At 41.2% G+C, this 24,748-nt stretch overlaps 1 protein-coding gene across 3 annotated transcripts; it reads left to right on the top strand.

Annotated features, from left to right (window-relative positions):
• The first annotated feature begins 698 nt into the window (after positions 1 to 698).
• On the top strand, positions 699 to 24,422 carry LOC123762542 (BTB/POZ domain-containing protein 3). Of its 3 annotated transcripts, none has more exons than XM_045749042.2 (8): positions 699 to 990; positions 1,857 to 1,945; positions 5,818 to 5,971; positions 9,116 to 9,255; positions 10,265 to 10,469; positions 15,088 to 15,187; positions 18,472 to 18,595; positions 22,113 to 24,422. In XM_045749042.2, exons 3-8 carry the CDS (start codon positions 5,840 to 5,842, stop codon positions 22,852 to 22,854), a joined length of 1,443 nt encoding a protein of 480 aa, XP_045604998.1. In that variant the 5' UTR covers positions 699 to 990; positions 1,857 to 1,945; positions 5,818 to 5,839; the 3' UTR covers positions 22,855 to 24,422. The 3 variants fall into 3 exon arrangements, with proteins under 3 accessions (XP_045604998.1, XP_045605000.1, XP_045604999.1); XM_045749044.2 differs by lacking the exon at positions 699 to 990 and adding an exon at positions 1,083 to 1,193; XM_045749043.2 differs by lacking the exon at positions 699 to 990 and adding an exon at positions 1,320 to 1,509.
• Positions 24,423 to 24,748: the final 326 nt, after the last annotated feature.

Genomic DNA, 24,748 nt, shown 5'->3' with positions numbered 1-24,748 from the left:
CACCAGAGATTTATACAGTTGTATAACTACCTTTTCCTTCGTCAAAATTTCGTTTGACTATTCCAAAGGATTTGGTTTGCTTTTATAACTGCAGGCTTCCACTTGTTGTACAACTATCAGTGATTGGTGGATTCTGACTCCAAGATAATGTTGATGATTTGGTAGTTGTGCATTGTTATCCCCACGTGAGTGAAAAAATCTGTTTTCTGTCCTAAGTTGTGGCTTGTTGAACTTGAAATCGTTGTTCCTTGTTTGTGATTGATTGATGAAGATTAAGCTACCCAAGAGGTGGCACGGGCATGAATAGCCCGTAAGTGGAAGATTTTTTTGGAGTGAATGTATCTTTGGTCGTAAAAGGATATACTGCGTGCTGTGCTCGCATTTAAATTGTCAGTCTATGGCTGCTAAATGAATTGTGGGGGTTCAGTCCCTGAGCCCATTATGTGCCTCTGTAACCCCTTTCCACTACCGCCCACAAGATGGGTATGGGGTGCATAATAAATGAACTAAACTAACTACCTATGTCTTTTCCGAATTAACGCTATTTGAGCGTTAGTGATTTTACTAAAATATACCAATTACACACCAAAATGTTCTCAAAATGCATTGTACATTCTGGTAAATATTTAAATATAAAAATAAATATAAAGATGCGTGCCATCGGTGGAGAGATGAGCACACTCCCAGGTGTCCCAGCTGGGTGTTGAGGCGGGCCACAGCGTTCACAAGTGCTCCACGTTGCCTCCGCTTGCTCCACCTCTTCACTCTTCTGTATAGCGCCAAAGCTTCTAGATTAATGTCAAGTACATTGTTTTATTGTTCAGTTCTAGTAAAGATCCTTGAGTAATAAAGAAGAGCTTCGAGTGTGTGTGCGCCATTTTAAAACTCGAACGTGTAAATAAATCATGTAAACAAACAGGTTAGCGACGTCAGTCTTGGCACCGCTGCCAGGGCCATTATACTAACCTTGTGATCGTCTCCAGAAAACAGGTGAGGGCCTCATACCCTAAATACGGTGTCCTTTTCTTTGTCGCGGTTTATTATAAGTATGTGGTATGACCAGTGTTGCCTGGACCATGGTTGGAGGGTGGGGCGTTCCTTGGCCAGGGTGCAAGGCCCCCAATACGCTAGTTTGTTGTGCATTGTCTTAGGGATACAGTATTGTGACGGAATAACAGTAGAACAGTTACTTGGTAAGAAATGACAAGTTGTTTACTTATAATGTCACTCGTTGAAGAGCAGTATCACTCCTGAGTTTAGGCAGGTGTCATTGGCAGCATTTTACGTTCTACTTGTAGCTTCGGAATATATTATTACATGTGAATAGTTATGGTCAAATAATAATGAATGGAAACTAACCATATCCTGTGTTTTACGGTTAGCAATCTGCACCTACAAATGTAAGCACCAAGTCAGCCAGAGCTGATTATTTGAACATTTTCAAAATTGTGTGCACACTGTTAGTAGGCAAGAACTCTTGTGGACATGACCTCTATATATACATTACAGGTATGTAGTTTTGAAGTATAGTAAATGTTGTTGGTTTAGGGACTACACTGACCTTGTACTTATTAATGTATATACGAAAGATTGTGTGCACTAAATACAGTACAGTACACCTATTGTTAAGAAATTATGAATGAAAAAGTTCCATTTACAGAAATGAAATGTTACATTCAGGTGGTAATAGGTTAGTTCAACAAGCAGAAGATGTACTCTTATGTATATTTGTGCACTATTTTTAGCTAAAGTTTAGCATACAGTAACAAAATAAGCCACTGTTTGAATGGCAGCATAACTAGTAAGTCATTAAATGTTTCTTGTTAAAAAAAGCATCTTGCCTCCTTGTTTTTCAGACCTTAATACTAATAATGCGCCTGCCATCTCAGAGGACAGTGATTTCATCCGTTCCTGCTAGCAGTCACAATACATGTGCCTAAATAAGGTAAGACCTGTTTTAGGTATTTAGGTCTATGTTTTAATTGTTAGACTGGATTTGTGGATGCAAGATAAAATCAAGGTAGTTATCAAGAGAAAAAATTTAGTATAATTTGTATCACTTTGGAAGGAAGTGGAGGACAAGGCGAGATATGAATATGGCGGGTAGTTGTGCAATATTACTTTTGCATGCAACATCACCAATTTGCACATGGCAGATGGCTTGACAAAGGTTTTTAAGATCCACTAACTGAGACCAATGCATACCAGACCTGAGTACACTAGAAGTGTGTGGAATCCTGTGTGGGTAGTCCTCAGACAGGTGTCACTTAGTTTAGATTTGCTTGGTCATGAGTTTCTTTAATACTGTACCAATGAAACACTCTTGGAGAACTTGTCTCAGGTTCTCATCAAGAATTAATTTAATTTAGGGGTTAGTATTAGTATTGGGGGTTAGTAGTAATTATTAGTACAGGTATTGACACGAGCACTTACAATGCTTAGGGCACAGGTGTGAGTAGCTGTACTTGGAAGTGAATTCATGAAAACCAAAAATCATTCGTGTTCTTTTTGATGCTCAGCCTCAGAACTGAATGCTGTAGCCACCGGCGTGGGGACAGGGGTCTGTGCGGATGATCAGTGCAACAGTGTTAATGACATTTGCTTCTTTTTACTTTGAGAGTTCTGCCTCCCTGCTCGTTTTTAGGTAACAATTTTTACCATGTGGGAATTGCTATATTACACCTACAATTCTGGTTACCAAACCCTGGTCGATAGCTGATATGTAATGCCTCCAAACACACACACTACTTCTATAGGCATTGCCATTCTGAGGGGGGCCAGGTTCTGGCTCGTGGTTCCTGGTAGGCAAGAACTCCATCGACTGATGCCACGGTCTAATACATACAGTACATACATACATATCAGCCCAGTAAGCTCCGGGGAGCCTCCAGGAAGCCTCCAGTGGCTTGCTCAGAAAATGGCAACTCATTACATTCAACACTGTTGTTTTTTATCTGTTAACTGGTTCATCAATCCCATGATGCTTAACGATGCCCAGGGACAAATTTTTGCCTTCCTGCTGTTCAGGTTGGGCAGAATTTTAAGATTTATCTTTGGGATGGGGGGGGAAGGGGGGGGGGTGGATTTGAGGATCTGACTTCTCTGCTTGGCTGGAGATTGCCTTAGCCACCTCCTTCCTGGATCCAGTTTCAGTTCCCTACTTTCTCATGGCCTCTGGGCTGTTTGCCAGCTGAGCTTTTGATTTTCGGTGACTTCTCTTCCACCTCTCCTGCGATCGCTGGGTTCGGCCCCTGGGGGCCTTGCGTCAGCTGCTGCATCGCCGGCTTCTTCTTGGAGTTTTCGGGGTTAAGTCACTTGACCCCTACCGGAGCCCTCACTCAATGTGTTCACGGATGTGTTGTCTCTTGGCTGGGGTTTTGTGACCAGTGCTCACCAGGCTGGCCAGGAGGGGGTGGGGTCCATCCTTCCATCGGGCTCACTGCATGGTGCCAGAGTTTGCTGTGGTGTAGATGTCGTTTCAGAGGATTCGAGTCGCCCGCAGATCGACGATCTGACTCCTTTTGGACTGTTTCCTGGTGGTTCCTTGCCTGGACTATGGGGTTCGATGCAGTCCTTGGCTCTTTGAGGCTGGTCGCTTCAAGTGACTCGTCTGCTGAGTTCCTGGAGTTGGCTCTCTTGGCCGTTCACGTCTGGGGAATGTCCAGCGTCTTGGCGGACAGCCTTCCCGGTTAATTCTCCTGTCCACAGAATGGACAATTGTCGAGGACTCATTCAGTTGGCTCTGCCAGACATTCGGGCATCCGGAGGTGTTCCTCTTCGTGTCGATTTGGTCGAGGCGTTTTCCGGTATAAATGGCACCCTTCTCTGACTGCGCAGCAATTGGGGTGTCGATGTCTTCAGGCAGGGATGGTCGAGGTGGGGGTTCCTATACCTCTTTTCCCCTGGTTCAGTTGTTGTTCCAGGTCTTAACTCGCTTGGAGACTTACCAGGGGGAAAATAGTCCTCTTGGCCCCATGGTGGCCGGCCTAGCCTTGGTTCTGAGTCTGCTTGCTCGGTGTCTGAACCCAGAGGTTTCCCGCGGCTCCGCCTCTTTCAGCAGTTCGGTCTGGTCCATTACGTGACTGGTTCATTCTTCTCCTCGAGTCTTCGCGTCTGGTCTTTTTGCCTCGAGTCGATCACCATCTGTGTGGTGATCAGGAGGCTTCGTTAATGGTGTCCCACTTGCGGGTTTCATCTCGGCGGCAGTATGAAGTTTTCCTGGTGGTCCTTCCGTTTCCTTCTATCGCTTCGTAGGTATACTTCGCTTTCTGTTCAGGTTGTCTTGTCCTTTCTCTAGTGTTGTTCAGGGCAGTCATCTTATACCGAATACTGTCGCCTCGTATCGTGTGGTGTTGGCAGAGCTGCTACAGCTTGCTTTCGGTTTTGATGTTACTTCTGCGCTGTTTCGTATGTTTTTTCTCCTGCTTATGCACCGCTTGAGCAGTCCTGGCCCTTGGATCAGGTGCTCTTTTATCTCTCTTTGCCTCGGTTTGTTGTGTCCCCCTTCGGTTCTGGGTTGTTTTTCCAAAGCCCTTTCTTGTTTAAATTGGCCTCTGGGGGTCAGGTCGGGGAGCTTTATAATCTCCTCCAGCATGGGGGTTTCTGCTCTTTTGGTCCTGGCGATAGGTTTGTTCAGTTGCAGCCGTCTCCTTCTTTTCTGGCGATAAATGTGATGGCTGCTTTCAGGAGGGGGTCCATGGGTTGTTGGTGCTTAGTTGGTCGGGCCGGGGTGCATCTTGTGTTGTGTCTGGTTGTGGCTCTCCGCCGTTCTTTGTGAGCCTCGGCATTTGTGACTGGGGACACGCTTTGGATTGTTCTGTTTCTCTTCTTCCCTGTTCCAGGGTTTGGGTCTCCCAGGTCATCTGCAGGGTTATTCGGTCTTGCCAGCCTGCGGTCTCTCCCCGTGCCCGCGAGGTTTGTAAGTTTGCTGCGCTTGCTGCCGTCTTTGGTAACATGTCTTGGGTGGACACTTGGGCACTGGGTTTTTGGCAGTTGAACGGGATCCTGGCTGAACGCTACCTGGTCAATGTTCCTGGGCCTAGTTGGGCCTGGCTCGCTTGGGTTGGCAGTTGCGTCCTGTTGTCTCGACTTTAAGTTTAGGAGCAAGTGCCTCCCGCCTCCTGGGGTAAGTCCACTTTGGATTTCGTCTTTTGTGATGTAGCTCCAGGGAACTGAAGGGACTCCCCACCATAAAATCAGTGTTGAATGTAATGAAACGCCGTTTTCTAGGGGAGAGACCCCCCCCCCCCGGTTGGCAGTTTTTCGTGTGTTTTGACATCCAGCCTCAAACTGTGGGTGGGGATAGCTGGTGCGAGGGGTCTGAGGCTCCCCCTTTCTCCTCCTGATGAGGGAGGAGCTGCGCAGACAAGCGGCGTGGCAAGTGAGACGTCATGCTCGTTTTTCCTTTGGCGAGTTCTGTCCACACGTTAGCTTTCAGTAATAATTTTAACCAGAATAGGGGTTTGTTTTGGGGCACTTACCTTTCTGGGTGCCTGACCCGGTCAATGGCAGACATAGAATGCTCCAAATCGCATGTGCATTTCTATAGGCCATTGCTCCTCGTGCCTTTCTGAGGGGGTCAGGTTCTGGCTCGTGGTCCCCGGTTGGCCTAGAACCCTATTCACATTGATGCCAAAGTCTAATAATGTACATATCAGCCTGAATAGCTCCGGGGAACCTCCGGGTCTCACCCAGAAAATGGTGTTTCATTACATTCAATGCTGGTCTTATTCCACTTAAAAAAATCTTTAGTGGACAATGACTAGCGACATTACCAATGTGTAAATTTCTGTAATTAATGATTTTATATTTCGGTAGATAAAGACTGCTATTCTCAGAGATGGCACAAAGCAACTGTAATGCTGACTGGCAGACGGAACTTAGATTTATCCACCAAAGGGCAGGTCATGTTTTGGAGTCGGGACAATGGGCTGATTGTACCTTTATTGTTGGCAATGAAAATAATCAAAAGGTAAGTATTTAATTATTTTATATTAATATACTGTAGTTCTTTGCAGACCTAAATCATTAGTTCTGAAGGTTAAGGAAACCCTTGCAGATTCATGTTAATTTTTTAATTTATCAAAAAGTATTTGTGGAAATATTGAATGTTATTTGTCTTGTAAAAATATTACACAGTGCAGTGCACTGTGTAATATTTTGTATATGGGAACATTCTTCACCACTGCTGGAATATCTTATCATTATCCGCTTACATGTTTCATTTACTCTCTCTCCTCTTCTGAAAGGTATTTATACTGCACACTATCCCATATTTCTTTTAAAACCCCTTTCTTTTAATGTCTTACATCACATCTACCCATCTACCTATTTCCGGACCTGGTACCTTCCACTGCATATCTATGTACTTTCATGTGGTCTACTTTGAGTCTGTATCCTTTACACCTTTTCATACACAATACAATAGACTCCTAAATTTATGATTATAATCTTTATAGATTGAATATATGAAAGTTCTAAATTGAGACCCTTAAGTTTTTAAGCAATGTTTGAATATGTATTTATTTGCATGGCAATGTAATTATTTTTGGAAAGGCCCCTCCCTCTCTATCTCCCCGAGCTACCCATCTGGCTAGCTGATTAGGTGTAAATGAGCGGCAAACTAGTGGTTCAACTCGGGTAACAATTGTTTACATAAATACAGCATTGCCAGCAGTTACCACACTTATCTATTTTAGCGCACTGTACCTTTCTGGTGGTTTTCTCTTGGATACCGTGGTTGATTGTAGATCTTCAGACTTCTCTACCTCTATTGAGGGGGAGGGGGCAGATTCTGGTCTAAGTCTTTGTCTTTTGTAGACACTCATGAATAGATTGAACCTATTATGGTAATTACCTAAGTGTAGTTACAGGATGAGAGCTACGCTCGTGGTGTCCCGTCTTCCCAGCACTCTTTGTCATATAACGCTTTAAAACTACTGACGGTCTTGGCCTCCACCACCTTTTTCCCTAACTTGTTCCAACCGTCTACCACTCTGTTTGCGAAAGTGAATTTTCTTATATTTCTTCGGCATCTGTGTTTAGCTAGTTTATATCTATGACCTCTTGTTCTTAAAGTTCCAGGTCTCAGGAAATCTTCCCTATCGATTTTATCAATTCCTGTTACTATTTTGTATGTAGTGATCATATCACCTCTTTTTCTTCTGTCCTCTAGTTTGGGCATATTTAATGCCTCTAACCTCTCCTCGTAGCTCTTGCCCTTCAGTTCTGGGAGCCACTTAGTAGCATGTCTTTGCACCTTTTCCAGTTTGTAGTTAAGTACAGTATGTTGGCTAGCTGGGTAGGTACCTCTTAGGTAATGAGGGGGACCCACCAGAAAGAGGCATTTAATTGCATTCTTTGCTGGGTTTCTTGCTATGCTCAATGAAATTTCACATTATTCATGCTACAATGAAGTTTTCCAGGTGAATCTCTTGACTTCTTGAACTGGGAACTCAAATTCAAATTAAAAAAATTCAAATGTTTATTCAGGTAAAGTACATACATACAAGGGGAGATACAAATATTGATGGATTTATAGATAGAGCTAGTACATACAATGCCGAAGGCCACTATTACGCAAAGCGTTTCGGGCAGGAAAAACACTAAAGACTAAAACTTAATACTAATAGAAATTAAACTGCCTGCCCTATCCCAGGATGAGATGTCTTAGTAGCTCCATGCTCAGGTTTTTCTCTTGCTTTCTTTTCTCTCTCCTCCTCCTCTCCAGTAGATTTCAAAGCCTGGTCTGCTTTTGAAGATGTTTGTGTTTTGTCTACACACAAGATTTTACCACTAGAATTCAGTTTCTAGTTTAATTTTATTCACTAGAACGTAAGCTTTCCTGCCTGGAAGTTGTCTTTACCGGGCTTGATCTTGACTTTTCAGCAGCCAGGGCCTTGCCAAAGTAGTTTATGTAGCTTGTAACATTTGTAGCATCTGATAGTAAATAGCGATGCTGGCTATTGTTTTTATAATAGAATTTGCAGTTTTAACATAACTAACAAATTAATGCAAAGTTCTCAAATTGTTACTCTTATGCTTAATAATAGAAATGTTAAAATTTGATGTGCAGTACATCAATAAATACAACTCTAGCCCACAAAATTATTTAAGTTATCCAATTACAATTTCAACTTACAACCTTGAGAACATGCGTTAATAATACTCTCTCCATTGTTTGTGCAAAATTACAATTATGGCCATATGAAGTAATTTTGGAATGCTATTTGATTAAACACAACTTGTAGAAACCTAAAATATTTTTGTATGTACAAATAAGCAGTCCTCGTGGCGCAGTGGTAAAACACTTGCCTGGCACTTCGAGCACTTTGGCCTGGGTTCATATCCTAGCCAGGGAGGATTGATGGGCACAAATCCTTAACTGTAGCCTCTGCTCACCCAGCAGTGAATGGGTACCTGGTTGTTAAATGATTTGGTGGGTTGTATTCCGGGGAGAAATTAGGATTAAAGACCTGCCCGAAACGCTATGTGTGCTAGTGGCTGTACAAGAATGTATGAACTCGTGTGTGTGTGTGTGTGTGTGTGTGTGTGTGTGTGTGTGTGTGTGTGTGTGTGTGTGTATACACACACACACACGCACAGCGGTAGCGAACTGTTTGCCGCAGACGTTTACCGGAGTAAATGGGGAACCAGCCTTTTGCCTGTCGCGGGGCACATATGCCGAGGTATTTGGAGTCCGGTGTGTGAGTGACCGACCATTGCGTTCTGTTAGACATACGTAACATTAGGCGAAGGCCTAATCCTTGCACATGTCGTGTGGTTCTAGAGCCAGGCATCTCGGGTCCGGTGTGCGCGTGCGACCGATCTTGTTCATTTGTTAGACATACGTAACAGTGGGCGAAGACAGTCGGCGAAACTCACGCATGTTGTGTGGTCCGAGATGGCTTTCCATGCACATTAGATATAGATATATAAGGGGGGAGACTCGGTGGCTGGCTGACAACTACCGGCGTCTTGGCGACATTGTGTCTCGTTGTCGCCAGAGAGAAGGAGCAAATGTATTCCATTGTTTTGGTACGTGGGCTCCTTTCTCTTCCCCCATGTACTGTAATAAAAAACTCTTGACCTTTAAATCATAAGCTGTATTTTCCAGACTCTTCGAGGACACCGCCTCATCTTGGCAATGTCTTCACCAGTGTTTGAAGCCATGTTCTATGGTGGGATGGCAGAGAAGAAGGACAAACCTGTGGAAATTTTAGATGTACAGCCAGAAGCATTTAGAGCTTTATTACAGTGAGTGATTTGGTTAGAAATTTGTGAATACAGTTAAAATTCTCTAATGCTCCCGTGGAGTTGTAGGTACTGTGTGGTAGCAGACCAGTTGGGCCTTGATTGCCCAAATAAGCACAACTTTGGGGAAAGTAAAGAAGGCATCTCAATGCCTCAGGGCTTCGACAGGTTATTCCTGCAGCCTTCCTGTACAGTTCTTACCTTTGGTGTTAATTCTTTACTTACTAGTGTTCCCCTTTATCTCTAATTCAGGAGGAGACAGAGGGCCTTCATTTTCTACTTACATTTTCCACATTTACATTACTGTATTGACACACTACCCACCTTTCTTTCAATGGTAAATATTTTTCATACATGGTGTTGTTATGGGATCTCCTTTCTCTCCTGTTCTTGCCACTCTATATATGGAATTTGTTTTTTAAATATTCTTCCAACTATTGACATTTATACCTCCCCCTTTCCCTCTGGTTTTACTATGTTGATATTTTGGATCTTCGGCCTCATAACTAATCTTTTCAAACCCTTCCCATCTCTTGGTAATCTGGTTCCCTCCATAAATTTCAAAATTGAAAAGGAATCAAATTCCCTTCCTTGATGTATATATATTCACAGCTGTGACTGGCGTCTTTCTCTTTACAGTATACTGAAAGCCTATGCACAATGGTTTGTGCATTAATTTATTTTCCTCCCATCTTTCTTTTATAACAAAAAATAAGTTTCCATTTAAATTTGATAAGGGTTCAGGACAGGCAGAAACATCATTACTGTACTTTAATTTTTACATGTGGGTTGGGTTACGTTTTTCAGACGTGTGAATATAAGACACGAGAATAAGACGTGTCTTATTCTCTGAATTTGTGAAATTTTAATTATTTTAAATTTTAAATGCCATACTTTTTCACCATATACCTGAGTCATTACAATTGTAGTTTCTAGAGTTTATGCTATGAAAAGTGTGTTTTGATGAATATACAGTACTGTACAGTATTTAAATTCATGTTTGTGATTCCAGATACATCTACAGTGATGAAATTACTCTAAAATCATTTGACCAAGTATGTGAGATTTGCTATGCTGCTAAGAAGTACATGATTCCGTCCTTGGTAGAGCAGTGCACACAGTTTATATGGCAAGATCTTCACCCAGGCAATGTTTGCAGAGCTTATGAGTTTGCACGCTTGTTTGAAGAGTCTAGCCTCTTGGAAAAGTGTGTCCAGGTATAACATGCCTCTTATTTAAGTTATTAATTTAAAATTTATTGGCTAAATTTAAAGTTAATTTAACAAAATTAAATTAAATAAAAAAATTTAGCGAAAATTTTTCTAAATTTAAGTTAATTTAGGACCAGATTAAGACTTTTTTTACTTATATAACGTACCAACCCGTCCTCTTCAAATGTCGCTTTTCACTTATGCACACTATGGCCAAAAATGGACGTATGTAATTTTAAATGAAATCGGCTCACGAAAGTGATGTACTTTCCTGTTTGAGTCCTCTGGCTTACTCGGAAAGGTTAGGAGAGGAACAAATCCACAAGGGATTTGTGGATTTGTTCATTTGATGCATCACGCTATTGTGATTTATGTGTGTAGTGTTAGGAGAGGAAACTTTCAAATAACATTTTTCATGACGTTTTGAAACTTAAGGAAAATTTCCTGCCCGCCTATCTAGAGGACCCTTAACTTACTGTTTTGGGGAAAAAAATCCAAAATTTATTTTCAATTTCATTTTGAAATTACGTCAGTTATCAGCCATATGGGTAAACGGCCAAAAGCGACGTAATTTTTAAGAGGACAGGTTGAAAGTACACCCTAAATATATTCCCTAAATCATTATTATTATCCCTATATTTTGTTTTTAGGGGGGGTTATATTTTCTCGACTTCATTTCAACAGTGACCTACAACTTTCACATATTTGAGTATGAATTCCAAACAATGTTTATTACAACATACAAGTAAATTCATGAATTAGAACTGCCTTATTCATTGTCGATAACTTCAATTATATCTACAGTAACTAGAATTTCAACTTGCTTCAGTATCCAAAAATCTAGTTCGACCGATTCGCACCATTTTTAGTGTGCACAGCTGTCTGCTCTACAGTCCGTATAGAGTTGATTTTACATAAACTAGACGTTTGGAGTTAAATTTGTTTAAATTTGTGCATATTTCAAATGCCATATATTTTTTTTTTACAGTAAACTACAGTATACTGAAAATTTATATTCTAAATATGAAAATGATCATATGCTATTCTGAGAGCATAACAATAAATGAACAGCGGGTGATTTTATATTTTTGCAGATTTCAAAATCTGACGTTTTCAATATTTAATTTTATAATTATTTTCTATTTTAAACAAAGTTGAAGCATTTGCCTAGTAGATTATGCACAAAACACTTAAGTTTCAGAAAATTTAAAAAACTGAGCTCAATCAAACATCATATGACATTTTGTGCAGTGTACGGGTTAATCCATCATATACCCAATATAAAAAATGTATACTTTAGGTTAATTGAAGAGGATTTTTTGTATATTTTTATTATAGTATATACCACAAATGAGGATAAAATATAAACCTTACTCCTACTATTCACAAGCCTTATTACAATACTGTATATATATAAATATACAAGTTTTCCCAGGTACTTAAGTGCTACTGGTGCTCAGTATGCTAAAATAATGAAGGAAACAATTCATTAAATGAGTCAATATCAAAGTCCATACTATGGTCTTCAAATTCATCAGATTGTAAGGATTGAGGTGATAGAACATCAAAAGATTCTAAAGATTGTGGTGATGTAATAGATTCATAGCCAGACTCTGACCCTAAGAGAGATTCTGGGCTAGAACTAGTCAATTTATCCTGAAGAAAATCTAAAATCTGCTCCTTACTAATTGGTGAAGGTGCTCTGGTAGAATGAGACTGTGTTCTTGGGCAAGTTTCATTGCCCTTTGTAACTGAAATACTGGCAATTTTTTCAAAATCTAGAAAGTCTTTCAAAACTTCTGGATTGGTTATATCTTCAGTTGGACTTGCCAGTTCATCAATTGACATTGTGACACCATTTGTTGATACACACTCAATGCTTTGAGCAGGAACTTCATTTAATGCACTAGTTAACTGAGCAATAAGGTCTTCTTCAGCAGGAGTAAGTCTTGTATTTAGGTCCTCTTTTGCTTCATATCCCTTAGTATAGTCATGGTCTGTTTCTTGACTTCATTTCAATACATATTGACCTACGACTTTCACATGTTCGAGTACGAATGCCAAACAATATTTATTAAAACATACAACTAAATTAACGAATTGAAACTATCTTTATTCATTGTTGATAATTTCAATTATCTCTGAAACCAGAGTTTCAACTTTGAGTGGCTTCTAAAATTCCAGTTATTAACTGATTCTCACTAATTTGACATGTTGTGTGCTCTGTTGTCTGTTCTACAATCCCATCAGAATGGATTTTTTATAAACTTTATACATTTGGAATTATAATTTTTTTGTCTAAATTTTCCGCATATTTCAAATGTCCTATTGATGATTTTTTTTACAGTAAACTATACTAAAACCTATATTCTAATTTAATGAAAATGAAGCTATATGCTATACTGAGAGCATAATAACATTAAATGAACAATTAATGATTGTTCATATTTTTTATTCTGAATTGAAAATCTGAAATTTTCAATATTCAATTTTAAAATTAATTTTGATTCTGGTTTTTCAAGTTACGCTGTGATCATTTAGACGAAGTTGGAGCATTTGACTAGTTGATCATGCAAAAAAAAATGGAAAGTGTTTGTGCAAGTTTTAAAAACTTATCTTAAATTATTTTTTGTCAAATCATATATGTATGTATTGCACAGTCTAAGGGTTAAGAGCAGAAACTCTGCTTACCAGGACAGTAGAGGTTTGATTATCTGTTGATAATTTTTTAAAGTTCTTCTACACTACAGCCTGGCCTTTGCCAGTCTTCCCAGGCAATTAATTGCCTGGGGCCAGATTCACGAAAGCACTTGCGCAAGCACTTGCGAACCTATACATCTTTTCTCAATCTTTGGCGGCTTTGTTTCCAATTATTAAACAGTTAATGAGCTCTGAAGCATCAGGAGGCTGTTTATAACAATAACAACAGTTGAATGGGAAGTTTTCATGCATGTAAACTGTTTAATAATTGTAAACAAAGCCGTCAAAGATTGAGAAAAGATGTACAGGTTCGTAAGTGCTTGCGTAAGTGCTTTCGTGAATCTGGCCCCTGGTCTTTGAGGTTGTTAGTCTTTGTAACCTGCAGGTCCATGTGGTCATCACAGCTAGGCTGATCTGTTAGTTCCACCAGGAACTAGAGAGACCCCCTCCTGTTGTATGGAAGATTTTATGAAGCCTACCTGAATGGCAACCAGAAGTTATTAAAACAAACACATTAGCACCAAATACTGATTTAGATTATAGTGTGGCATAGCAGAAAATCTGAACCTGCAATGAAGGGACCAATTGTATCCTTCCATGGACCAGTGAACTAACCAATGTATCTCAACACGGGAATCCTATACCTGTAGAGAAAATTTGTGGCCCTACACAGCAGAATTCTTAAGAGAAAAAAAAAACAGGCAGCATAAGACCTTCATATAAAATGGGCCCACTCTAGGTCCATAACTGAGCAACCACCTCGCAACAATTAAGAGAATTAACCAACCTTGCAGAGAAGGTTTGAGAAGACCTAAAGGGTGGCCATTAGTACAGGGCTCAGCAGATATGAAAAATGTAACATTATCCACAATGAACAAATGGCCTGCACAGATTTTATTTCAGGAGATAGAGAAACCAGGGCACCAACTTCAGAAACATGGAAAAAGAATAGAAGCACCCGATCACAGCCATGACATATATTGGGAAAACAGGGAACAACCCTTGGTAACCAGGAGAGACAGAGCATAGTACTTGGGACTTGGGCACCCAAATGATGAAAAGTGTCCTGTACAGGAAGAAATGGAGAAAAACAGCCCACAGCAAGTAAAATATCCTGGATCCAGGGGTCCAGGGTAAAAGCCCAGAAACTGGAGAAGAACACTAATTCGTAGAACAAGGAAATGCACCTAGGAAATCAGGGACCATATTTAGAGAGCTGGGGAACAGACCAGGGAAATTCGGTGGAGATCTAGGCACCTGACTGGAATGAGCAGTTTTACCTAGGTACCCAGAATGAACATGCCTAATAAAATTGAAGAACTCCATGAAAGCCCAGAACATCACCCCATCATGTGAAGAGTAGAAAATCTCTTAAAATTGGAGTAGGAGGAAAACTCCCAAAAGATGGAAGAACATGCCCTGGGAACATTCCTAGCCAAACAAAGGGTTGTTTTTTAGTTCACTTTAGCAAGATTATCTCTAGTACTCCTGGGAGGATATTTGGATTCCTCTCGTTCCACCTAGAATGTTACCCTGCCTAACTGATTAATTTGCTTTCCCCGCATGTCAGTGGAGTCTTCTGAAGAAGGTGTTTATCTCACACTATTGGACCATATTTTCATGCCATTGTCATACTCTGGTCTTGCCATGCTTGCTGCTGTGTTTTGGACCATCGACTCTGAAACTGATGACCATGCACTGTGGGTTATATTGGAAATACTGTACCTGGTATATACCAGGTATGATTTGCTCTAACCCCTTGGCAAACCATACGTGCTTTTCTTTGTGTTGCACTTCTTTTGTGTATAGATGGAGCAGTATCAGTGAAAGTTTTTTCCTAGAAACTTTTACTTTTATAAAAGACAAAGTAAGATTATAATACTTTACAGCATTTCTTACAATAGTGACATATTATTTTTTGCAGATAATCCAAAATGCCACGGAACAAGTGCTAAAGGATCCATCTTTTGAGGAAGTGGATGCATCTATCCTACGCACTATACTGCAGCAGGAAAGACTCGGTGGTTAGTGTCTTTCTTTCCACATATTTTGCATTTAGTCACTTCATTTGTTTTGCCTTATTAATAAATATTAAGTTAATGTCATGTACAAGGTATTGTATATACATTTGTAGGTGGTATTAGTCATATTCATTGCTTATAGAGTTTTGGTCCTTTAGATATTTTAGTGGAAAACGATCTGTACATTACTTATTTAGTCCTTAGTGTGCAGATTGTTACACTTAAAGAATTTGAAATATTTATTTTCATTCACTTGAAATTATAGTAGTACTATAATAGGTTAGCTTCCTACAACAAGAAAAATTTGTATAAAAATGAGTTGTAGTTAATATTAATAATTTATCAAGCTGTGAAAGATTTTATGGTAATTTAGAAATATGGCTATCTTGAATGTGTAAGTTCTACTGTGTAAGATAAACAGGAGAAATTTAGTGAGCAAACATGAAAAGCACTCATAAGAGGTAGAGACCTACGGGAAACTGAATGTAGCAAAACTCCTCGTACGACTTGGATTTGGTGTCTGCCCCTCCCCAGGTTTGGGTTAGTGTCCCCTCAGGAGCGTCAGTTCCGTCTTTCCGGAGGTTTTCGGCTTCCCACATCCCACTGTCTGCGGTGCGGGCGGCCCTTGCGGCTTACCTCCTGCGTGACCCGGATTACGCCTTGGTGATGGATCCGTTGTCTTTCAGGTTTGAGACTACGTTCTCTTTCTGGGTCCGTTACGAGGTTCCAGAGTCTTCCTGGCTGGTGGACTATCCTGTCTTTGCTTTGGAGGCCTGGCATTCCTTCTGTCGTTCCTGCATACTTGAGTGGCACGAGGTTTCTCCTGTGGTTCAGGTTTTCCTGGGGGGCGACCTTGTGCACCTTAATGAGTGCTTGTTTGCTCCTGCCCTTCCCTGGGATGTTAGTGTTCTGCAGCTCCATGTGCAGGTTCTTGGCCACCTGCGTAGCCGAAAGGGAGAGGATTTGCACGCCAGGGGCCTCTTGGTTTCGGTCTTGCACTTCTTTTCCCTCCTGGAGCTGTCTTCGGATTGGCTTGGGGAGGACGTGGGGTGCTCGGAGCCGTTTCTGGGTCCGGTGCCTTGGGCTCGGCTGCTTTGTTGAAGCTATTTGCGCCAATACTGCGGGATGCGGTTGCTCAGTTTTATGCTTCCTGGCTCGCGTGTCGACAGGCGGTGCTGGCCTCCTCTTTGGAATCGGCCTGGGCCCTGGCTCTTAGGTTGTCTTCACCCTTTTGTCCAGCTCCTACGGCTGTGGCGCAGTATATTCAGGTGGCCTTGGCCAGTTGTCATCCAATGTCGGACTTATTGGTTCTCCAGGGGTCCCAGGGGAAGGGCCTGCCCAGAGGGGTCATGCCAGGGCTCGGGGTTCCTCTCATCGTGGTAGGCCTCTGGTGCCAGGTTCGGGCTTGGCTCCACCTTCGGATCCTCCTTCGGCTGGTCGGCGCGGTGTTCGCCCTGTGCGGGGTTCTGGGTCTTGTAAGGGGCGCCGGTCCTTTTGCGGTTCGCCCCATTGACGGGGCAATGGAGGGGAGGCTTGCGCTGTTCGCTCACACCTGGTCCCATGATTTGTGGGCGTTTCAGGTCGTTTCCTTCGGCCTGCGGTGGCATTGGGGGGCCCCTTCCCCTTTGGGGGGTTCGGCGCTGACAGGGAAGGCTTCCTTCTTCTCCTGCGCTCCATCGGGTCATCTCTAAATGGGTTCACTTGGGCGTCGTCGAAATGACGTTGTCCCTCAGATGGGTTTCTCGTCTGTTTCCAGTGTCGAAACGGGACTGTGAGGACCTGCGGTTCGTTCTGGACTTGTCCCATCTGAACCCTTGTGTTCATTGCCCCTCCTTTTGGATGACTACGCTGTCTCAAGTTCGACTCCTGTTGGAGCCAGGTTCTTGGATGGTGCTCCTGGACCTCCGGGATGCTTATTGGCATGTCCCGATTCATCCGGGGTTCAGGGACTGGCTCTTGTTTGTTGTGGGGTGTCACGATTACCACTTTCGTTGTCTCCCATTCAGGTTGAACCTGGCACCTCGTGTGTTCACACGTCTCATGCGAGGCATCGTGGCCCGTCTGTGCCTTTTAGGTGCTCGGGTGTTGGCCTACCTTGACAACTGGCTGGTTTGGGCTCCCAGCCAGTCCAGTTGTCTGCTAGTCACGGATTTGGTTCTTTCCCAGCTCACCAGGTTCGTGTTCTTGGTGAACTGGAGGCAGTCTCATCTGGTGCCCTCCCAGGTTCGGTCGTGGCTGGGTCTTGTGTGGGACTCTCGGAGGACTCCCGTTTCCTTGTCTCTTCCTCTGAAGTCTCTCTTTCGGCTGCAGTCCCTCATGCGCCTGTTTTTGGGGGGCTCCCGGGGGTCACCCAGTGGTTGCTCGAGGGTTTTTGCGGGAGCCTGAACTTCGCGATGTTGGTCTACCCGCTGGTCGGGTTTGGCTTTGTCGGCTGTTCTGGTTCCTTCGGGGATGTCCCTTCCACCTCTCTTGCGATCACAGGGTTCGGCCCCACGTGGGCTTTGGGTCGGCTGCTGCGTCGCCGGCTTCCTCTCCGGGTTTTTCGGGGTTCAGTGCCTTGGCGCCACCTCGTTTGATGTGCTCACGGATGCGTTGTCTCTCGGCTGGGGCTATGTGACCAGTGCTCACCAGGCCAGCCAGGGGCGATGGGGTCAATCCTTCCGTTGAGCCCACAGCACGGTGCGGGAGTTCACAGAGGTGTGGTTTGTGCTTCGGAGGATTCAGGTCGCCCGCGGATCAACGATCCGGCTCCATTCGGACTGCTCCCCGGTGTTTCATTGCCTGAACCTAGGGGGTTCGATGCGGTCCTTGGCTCTTTGGCGCTGGTTGCTTCGGGTGACTCATCTGCTGAGTTTTCGGGGTTTGGCTCTCCTGGCAGTTCACGTGCAAGGAGTGTCCTGCATCCACAACTTGAAGAAAAAAATATGACAAGAACTTGAATTGAGATGTAATTGGCATGCCAGTTATGCTAGGAGGAAGAACTAGTGTTAGATCTGGTTTCTGTGTTGTCACTGTTAGATAAGGAATGTAGAAGAAAGTAATCTTTCATTCTTATTACTTTTGTGGGTATCGTTGGGTGAAGCAGCTATTGTAGAATGTCTGGAAGATGCCATGATGAAAGAATGACGTCTGAAAGATGCACAACACACAAATCACACCAACTCGCTGTTTATTTTGTACTTTTGTTGAAGACTGTACCTACTTCGTGTATTTTGTTATTTTGTGCATGCTAAACCTCTGCATGGCAAAAGCTGATTGTAATGTCAAATTTACTTCCTATATTTCAGTGTCAGAGTTGATACTGTGGGAAGCATGTCTCACTTGGGCCAAGCAGGAATGTGTCCGACAGTCCTTGGAAGTCAGTCCCATGAATCAACGTAAGGTATTGGGAGACTGTCTTGGCATGATCAGGTATGGAAATATATTTTATCTCTTTTTCTTTATATCTCTTTCAGTAAAAGCCGATTCATTTTGACTATTTTAATACAAGAAACTATTATAACCCACCCACTCAGGCACCCAGAGTGAAATTAAGTGTTCTACACATCATTGTTTTTGCTGGTAGAATTTTTTTTTAGGAAATGGAAATGTGTATAGAGCTTGGTGAACTTTCTCGTTATAGACTCGAAAGGCATAGGCAGACCAGCCAGAAAGCCTATTCTCACTGAATTTATTTAAATATTAATTCAGTATTAATTAAATTTCAATATTTAATATTAAAATATTATTTTAAATATTAAAAGTAATAAAATATTAAATATTTATTTAAATAATAAATATTTATTTAAATGTTAAATATTTATTTCAATATTAATTTAAATATTTAAATTTTAAATAGTTTATTTAAACATTAAATATTAATTTAAATAAATATATCTAATACAGTAATATACAGTATTACATATTCAATGTACTTATAAAAGAATCTGACATTAGCATATCAGCCTAGTAAGCTCCGGGGAGCCTCCGGGTCTCACCCCGAAAATGGCGTTTCATTACATTCAACGCTGGCGTTTTGAGATAAGTGGGGGAGGCGGAAGCAGGGGTGAGGATGAGGGAAGGGACCAAGGAGGATGGGGATAATGATGATAGGATCAGACTGGGATGGGGTGAAGAAGGGAGATGAAGGAGCAAAAGAGGGGAAAGAGGGTGGGGGAATAGACAGTGGGATAGGCAGGGGGGGGGGGAGAGGAAGGATTAAGGGGGAAAACAAAGGGTATGGGGACGAGAAGATCAGAGGGAGATGGAGGTGAAAAAAGGGTAAGGATGATATCTATCACTAATCTCACTGTTAATAATACATGCATAGATAAAATCAATGTCACTAATAAAACAAATAATTTATTTAAGAATAATCATTCCAATCTTACTTAATCCTGCACTGAATTGCTTATCAGATAGATAGTCAAAATATACATTGATGCACAAAAAATACTCCTTAAGCATTGATACAGGAATATTATATAAATACATAAATGTTTAAGATATAAAAAGTCACTGTTGACAAATGAGTTGCATTATGTCCCACTTTCTCTTGCAAGGGTTAGACATCAGCTAGGTATGAGTGGCCTTCAGATCTGCTGTAACAAGATACTCCTGTTATTGGCCGAGAACTTGCACTGTTCAAGCATTTTCCCAAGAGCATAATACTGAACATATGGAAAACATCCTTCCCATTTGAGTGTCTTTGAGCAACAACAAAATAAATATTTTCCAAGAAAAAAAAAGACTGCCCACTAGCAACGATGAATTGGGGACCTAGTACTGTACTACAGCTAAGCGGCGGTCAACTACACTAGACTGGTCCACTTCAGAGTTTGAACAGCTTCATGTTGTACATTCTTGTGCTGGAAATAAAGATGCCCTTAAAGAAACTTTGAGGAGCTGTGCTAATCAGTTCTCATGAAGAGCAAAATGAGCCAGTATACAGAGGCTTCTAACATGAAAATTATTTTGACTGGAAAATGAAGTACTACCAGTATATCAGATGAGAGAAATATCAAGAGTGGAGTACCACAAGGTTCAGTTCTTGCACCAGTAATGTCCATTGTCTATGTAAATGGTCTACCATAAAGACTACAGAATATGAATGTTTGTTGATATGATACTAGGAAATATATGAAACTTAGACGATTGCCATGCCCTTCGAGAAGACCTGGACAAAATAAGTGTATGGAGCTCCACTTGACAAGTGACATTTATTCACATTAAAACCCATCTTATGGAATGTGGAATAGAACATAGGCCTGACATAATCTACAAATTATGTGAAAATTTTTAAAAAATTCTGAGAGATCTAGGGGTGGTTCTAGATGGGAAACAGTCACCTGAGGACCACACAAAGAACAGTGTGTGAGGAGCCTATGATACGCTTTCCAGTTTCAGAATTGCCCTGCAGGTCTGAATTCTAGATAAGTATTGGCCATCCTATCGACTTTGTCCTTTGGGGAGGTAGGGGGGTTATCTTGAGATGATTTTGGGGCTTAGCGTCCCCATGGCACGGTCCTCAACCAGGCCTCCTTTTTGTTACACATCCCCCAGGAAGCAGCCCATAGCAACTGTCTAACTCCCAGGTACCTATTTACTGCTAGGTAACAGGGGCATCAGGGCGAAAGAAACTTTTTACCCATTTGTCTCCGCCTCCACTGAGGATTGAACCCGGATCCTCAGGACTACGAATCCATAGCGCTGTCCACTCATCTGTCAGGCAGGGGGTTCTTTTGCTTGTGTATCATTTTAAGGTTTAATGATAGCTACATTATGTATACAAGCCCCAGTTACATGGACTTCAGTCGGTTTTTGCCTCAAGCTACACATGTTTAGAGCCACCCTTTCCTAGGTGCTTCTCTGGCATTGCTCCTTCTTTGGCTTCTTTAGTGGGTTTGGGAGTTGTAAAGGCCAGCATACTGTGTTGTAGGATACCTCACCCAGGGTATTGCAAAGTCTTTGACTCATCTGCAAGTCTCTGAGGTTGGAGCATTCAAAAGTTAATGATTAAGGGGTGCACTAGGATTTACGTGCTTATACATAGGGCAATGCCGTTGATGCTCTTTGTAGCCATGCTTATCCTGAAGTCTGTTCAGCATCAGTTCATTTGGTGAGCATGTCTAGTGCCTGAGTGTCCTTCTTGGCCCATATTGTCAATATGGTGTGGTTTGCTATAGACCATCCTTGCACTCAATGTTTGCAAGTTTGAGAGATTTCCATCATCATTACTACATAGTGATGGTCATTTGTGCTGTCTCCCTCTGCTGCCTCTTGGATTGGTATTGGCCGCTACCCAAAGGCTTGCAATATTTGGGTTCGCTGGTCTTTTATTTTATTTTAAGCCTACATCTTTTGGCGTTCTTTTATTTTATTTGCAGTGAAGGGGCTCTACAAGGGGCAGTAGATTCAGGTGTGTTTGCTCATTTTTGCTTTTGTGGCTTTGGGGCAACTACTCTTGCACAGCGTTGGCCCATCTTGAACTTTGCGTCTTTTGAGTGTCTTGTTTGAAGAGGATTCCATCTTCTCCTTTTCAGCTCAGTTCCTCCTGTGGGTACAGGACTTTGCTTCCCTCCTGGACCCAGTTAACTCTTGGGTTCAGGTCAGCTTTGACCTTGTGACTGCATTGAGGGGTTACTCTTTTTTCTATCCTGGCTTGTGGACCACCCAAAATTTGTCCTGTTAGATACTGCTATGTGCAGGACATAAAATATTAACATGGTAAATGGTTTCTTTTAGTTGCTTCTAAATGATAGAGCCTTTATATTTGCTATTGTCATATTCCTTTGTAGTTCTTCTCCTGAAAACACATTTAAAGGGTAATGTGAAATTTAATGTCTTTTGAGTATAAACATTATTAAGGGTATATTATCCTGTCTATTGTTTCTATTAGCAAGGTTTTTTGCCCATTACTAAAGCCAAATATTTGCATTCTTGTTTTCAGATTTTTGACATTAAGCCCAACAGAATTTGCCAATAGCCCAGCAGTGTCTGGGATTTTGACACAAGAGGAGAGTTACACCCTCTTGATGAATATTTCTTCACCAGGAGTAACATCTGTCCCATCACCTTTCTGTCAAAATAATAAGAGGAGACAAAAGGAACAAACGCCTCCACCCAGCTCCCTAACACACTCGGATTCCAGAGCCAGCAGAATTAGAGAAGATGTTCAACTTCGATGTGAATGTGTTGGAAATGACATGGCACAGGTGTTGATTAATGAGCAACTTGTGGACTGTTCACTTTCATTTGCAGTTAATAGACATGTCTGTATCTATGGTGTGGAGATGCCTACTCAGTTAGTTCCACCAAATCTGGAATCTCAATTAGCCACTCATCCAATACAGCAGTCATATTCTGAACTGATCTATGCTTTTTTACAAGATTCTGATGGTTGTCGGCTCACGTACACACATTTCACAGCTCGGGTATCGTGGAATAGTTCAATGGAAGTCATCTTCAATAGACCAGTGTACATCACTCCTAATAAGACCTATAAGATTGCTGTGGTGTTAAATAAAGTAGGGAGGTATCCTGTATATGTTACTGCTAACTATGTCACTATTGATTACTTAACATTTACCTTTGAACAAGACCGATCACGAGATGGACTGATAAAAGCTGTAATTTTTGGATGTTCATCGCAGAGATCCTCGTCTAGTCCAGAATCTTATTGGCCATACTAAAATTTTGTATATTTTTCTGACAATGTAGCTAAATAGTTAAAATGTGCTGTATTTTAGAGTAAACTGTTAATGGTACAGTATTTCATATTTTAACAAGGAACTGGATTTGTTTTAATATGATTAAGAGTGTAAAGTTTCAAATTTGTATTTGATAGCTAGATTTTCTTTAAGCTAATTTTGAGTTTAAGAGGTGTATTTTACTAATTTGTAGTTTGAGAGAGTATGACTGCAGAATTGTTGCAATTTGAGTTTAATATTGTGTTGAATGATACTGTACTGCAATATTTAACAATCAAAACACCACTTAATATTTTATCAGCACACATTTGATCAAGAAATAAGACTCTCATAAGGAATGTATTATGTTTCAACCCGTTCTCGCAAATTTAATAAGTCAATATTGACTTATTAAATATGTGCATAGGTGACATACTTAACATAATAGTTTCCATTGAAAAGCTTCATAGAAAACACCGACCTTACCTAACCTACTTAGTATGTTAAGATAAGCATCTTATTGCTTCGTAATTATAATTGATTGATTGATGAAGATTAAGCCACCCAAGAGGTGGCACGGGCATGAATAGCCCGTAAGTGGTGGCCCTTTTGAGCCATTACCAGTATCAAGAGCTGATACTGGAGATCTGTGGAGGCGCGACTGCACCCTGCGTGACGGGAGATGTCTCCCGGACCAAATGGTGACCAGATGGTGAATTACAATTATTACCTAACCTATACCTATAATAGGTTAAGAAACAATTGTAATTACGAAGCTATAAGATGCTTATTTTAACATACTAAGTAGGTTAGGTAAGGTCGGTGTTTTCTATGAAGCTTTTCAAGGGAAACTATTATGTTTAGTATGTCACCTATGCACGCAACTAATAAGTCAATATTGACTTATTAAATTTGCGAGAACGGGTTGTATGTTTTTGGTGTACATTCACAATTTCATTCTTATTTCTTGAGCTGCACTTAGCAGTGGTCTTCTTTCCCCTTTCCCATTTTTCTATTACTGTATGGTATGTGATCTCTTGTTTTGTAGAGTTATTTAACTGTAACATTCTTTTCTTGTAATGCAAGCTGAAACAATGCATTGTTTTGCAACTACAAAATTAATATGCAGAATTCATTAGTGTTTTGAGAGTTGCTTTTTAGTTGGGTATTTTAAGGTGGAAAATATATTGATACGAAGGTACTGTATTTAAAATGGATTCTTCATAAATATCTTGTTCTTTAATGCATACTGTATATGATATACAGAACATAAAGAATGAGAACTTTCAACATGCCGTATGCAATTTGGGTAGTTTTAACAAACATTTCTAAGCGTATTTTTGGAACTAAAATTTTATATTTCAAATGATTTGTCATTAAAATTGGCAAGTTTTATTAATGCTTGCATGCAATAACTAATATATGATGAAATCAAATTTGATGACCTCATTGGCAAAAACTGATTGAAACAATAGGCATGCTTTATTGTATGTTTACCATTGTTTTAATTGGTGTAAGGTAATAACTTTTACTATGTTAATTTGTGATTTATTAAAAAAAAAGGCAGCCATGTTACTGTTTGTCATTTCCTATAAACATTTCATTTTTATGAAAGAGGTATGGCAAATTTTCATTCAAATATTATCAATAGTAATGCATAAAGCTTCTAGTCTTTTGTATTTACCAGTACAGTACATAGATTTACTTGTACAGTATATTATTTGGCTATACCTTATTAAGTTTTATCTTAACATGATGAAAGTCCTTGGTCTGGAGCAGAGGGCTATCTTGAAGTTATCTTGAAATGATTTCGGGGCTTTTAGTGTCCCCGCGGCCCGGTCCTCGACCAGGCCTCCACCCCCAGGAAGCAGCCCGTGACAGCTAACACCCAGGTACC

Source organism: Procambarus clarkii, chromosome 32 (assembly GCF_040958095.1).
Source record: "Procambarus clarkii isolate CNS0578487 chromosome 32, FALCON_Pclarkii_2.0, whole genome shotgun sequence".
Taxonomy (NCBI): domain Eukaryota; kingdom Metazoa; phylum Arthropoda; class Malacostraca; order Decapoda; family Cambaridae; genus Procambarus; species Procambarus clarkii.
The sequence above is the reverse complement of the archived record's forward strand: the minus strand, read 5'-3'. Positions and strand labels throughout refer to the sequence as shown.

Excerpts from the sequence above, each read along its gene's own strand:
- LOC123762542 (XM_045749042.2), top strand. The coding sequence starts at position 5,840 with ATGGCACAAAGCAACTGTAATGCTGACTGGCAGACGGAACTTAGATTT. Across the intron at positions 5,972-9,115 it reads GCAATGAAAATAATCAAAAG|ACTCTTCGAGGACACCGCCT; the intron begins GTAAGTATTTAA and ends TGTATTTTCCAG. Across the intron at positions 10,470-15,087 it reads TCTTGGAAAAGTGTGTCCAG|ATAATCCAAAATGCCACGGA; the intron begins GTATAACATGCC and ends TATTTTTTGCAG.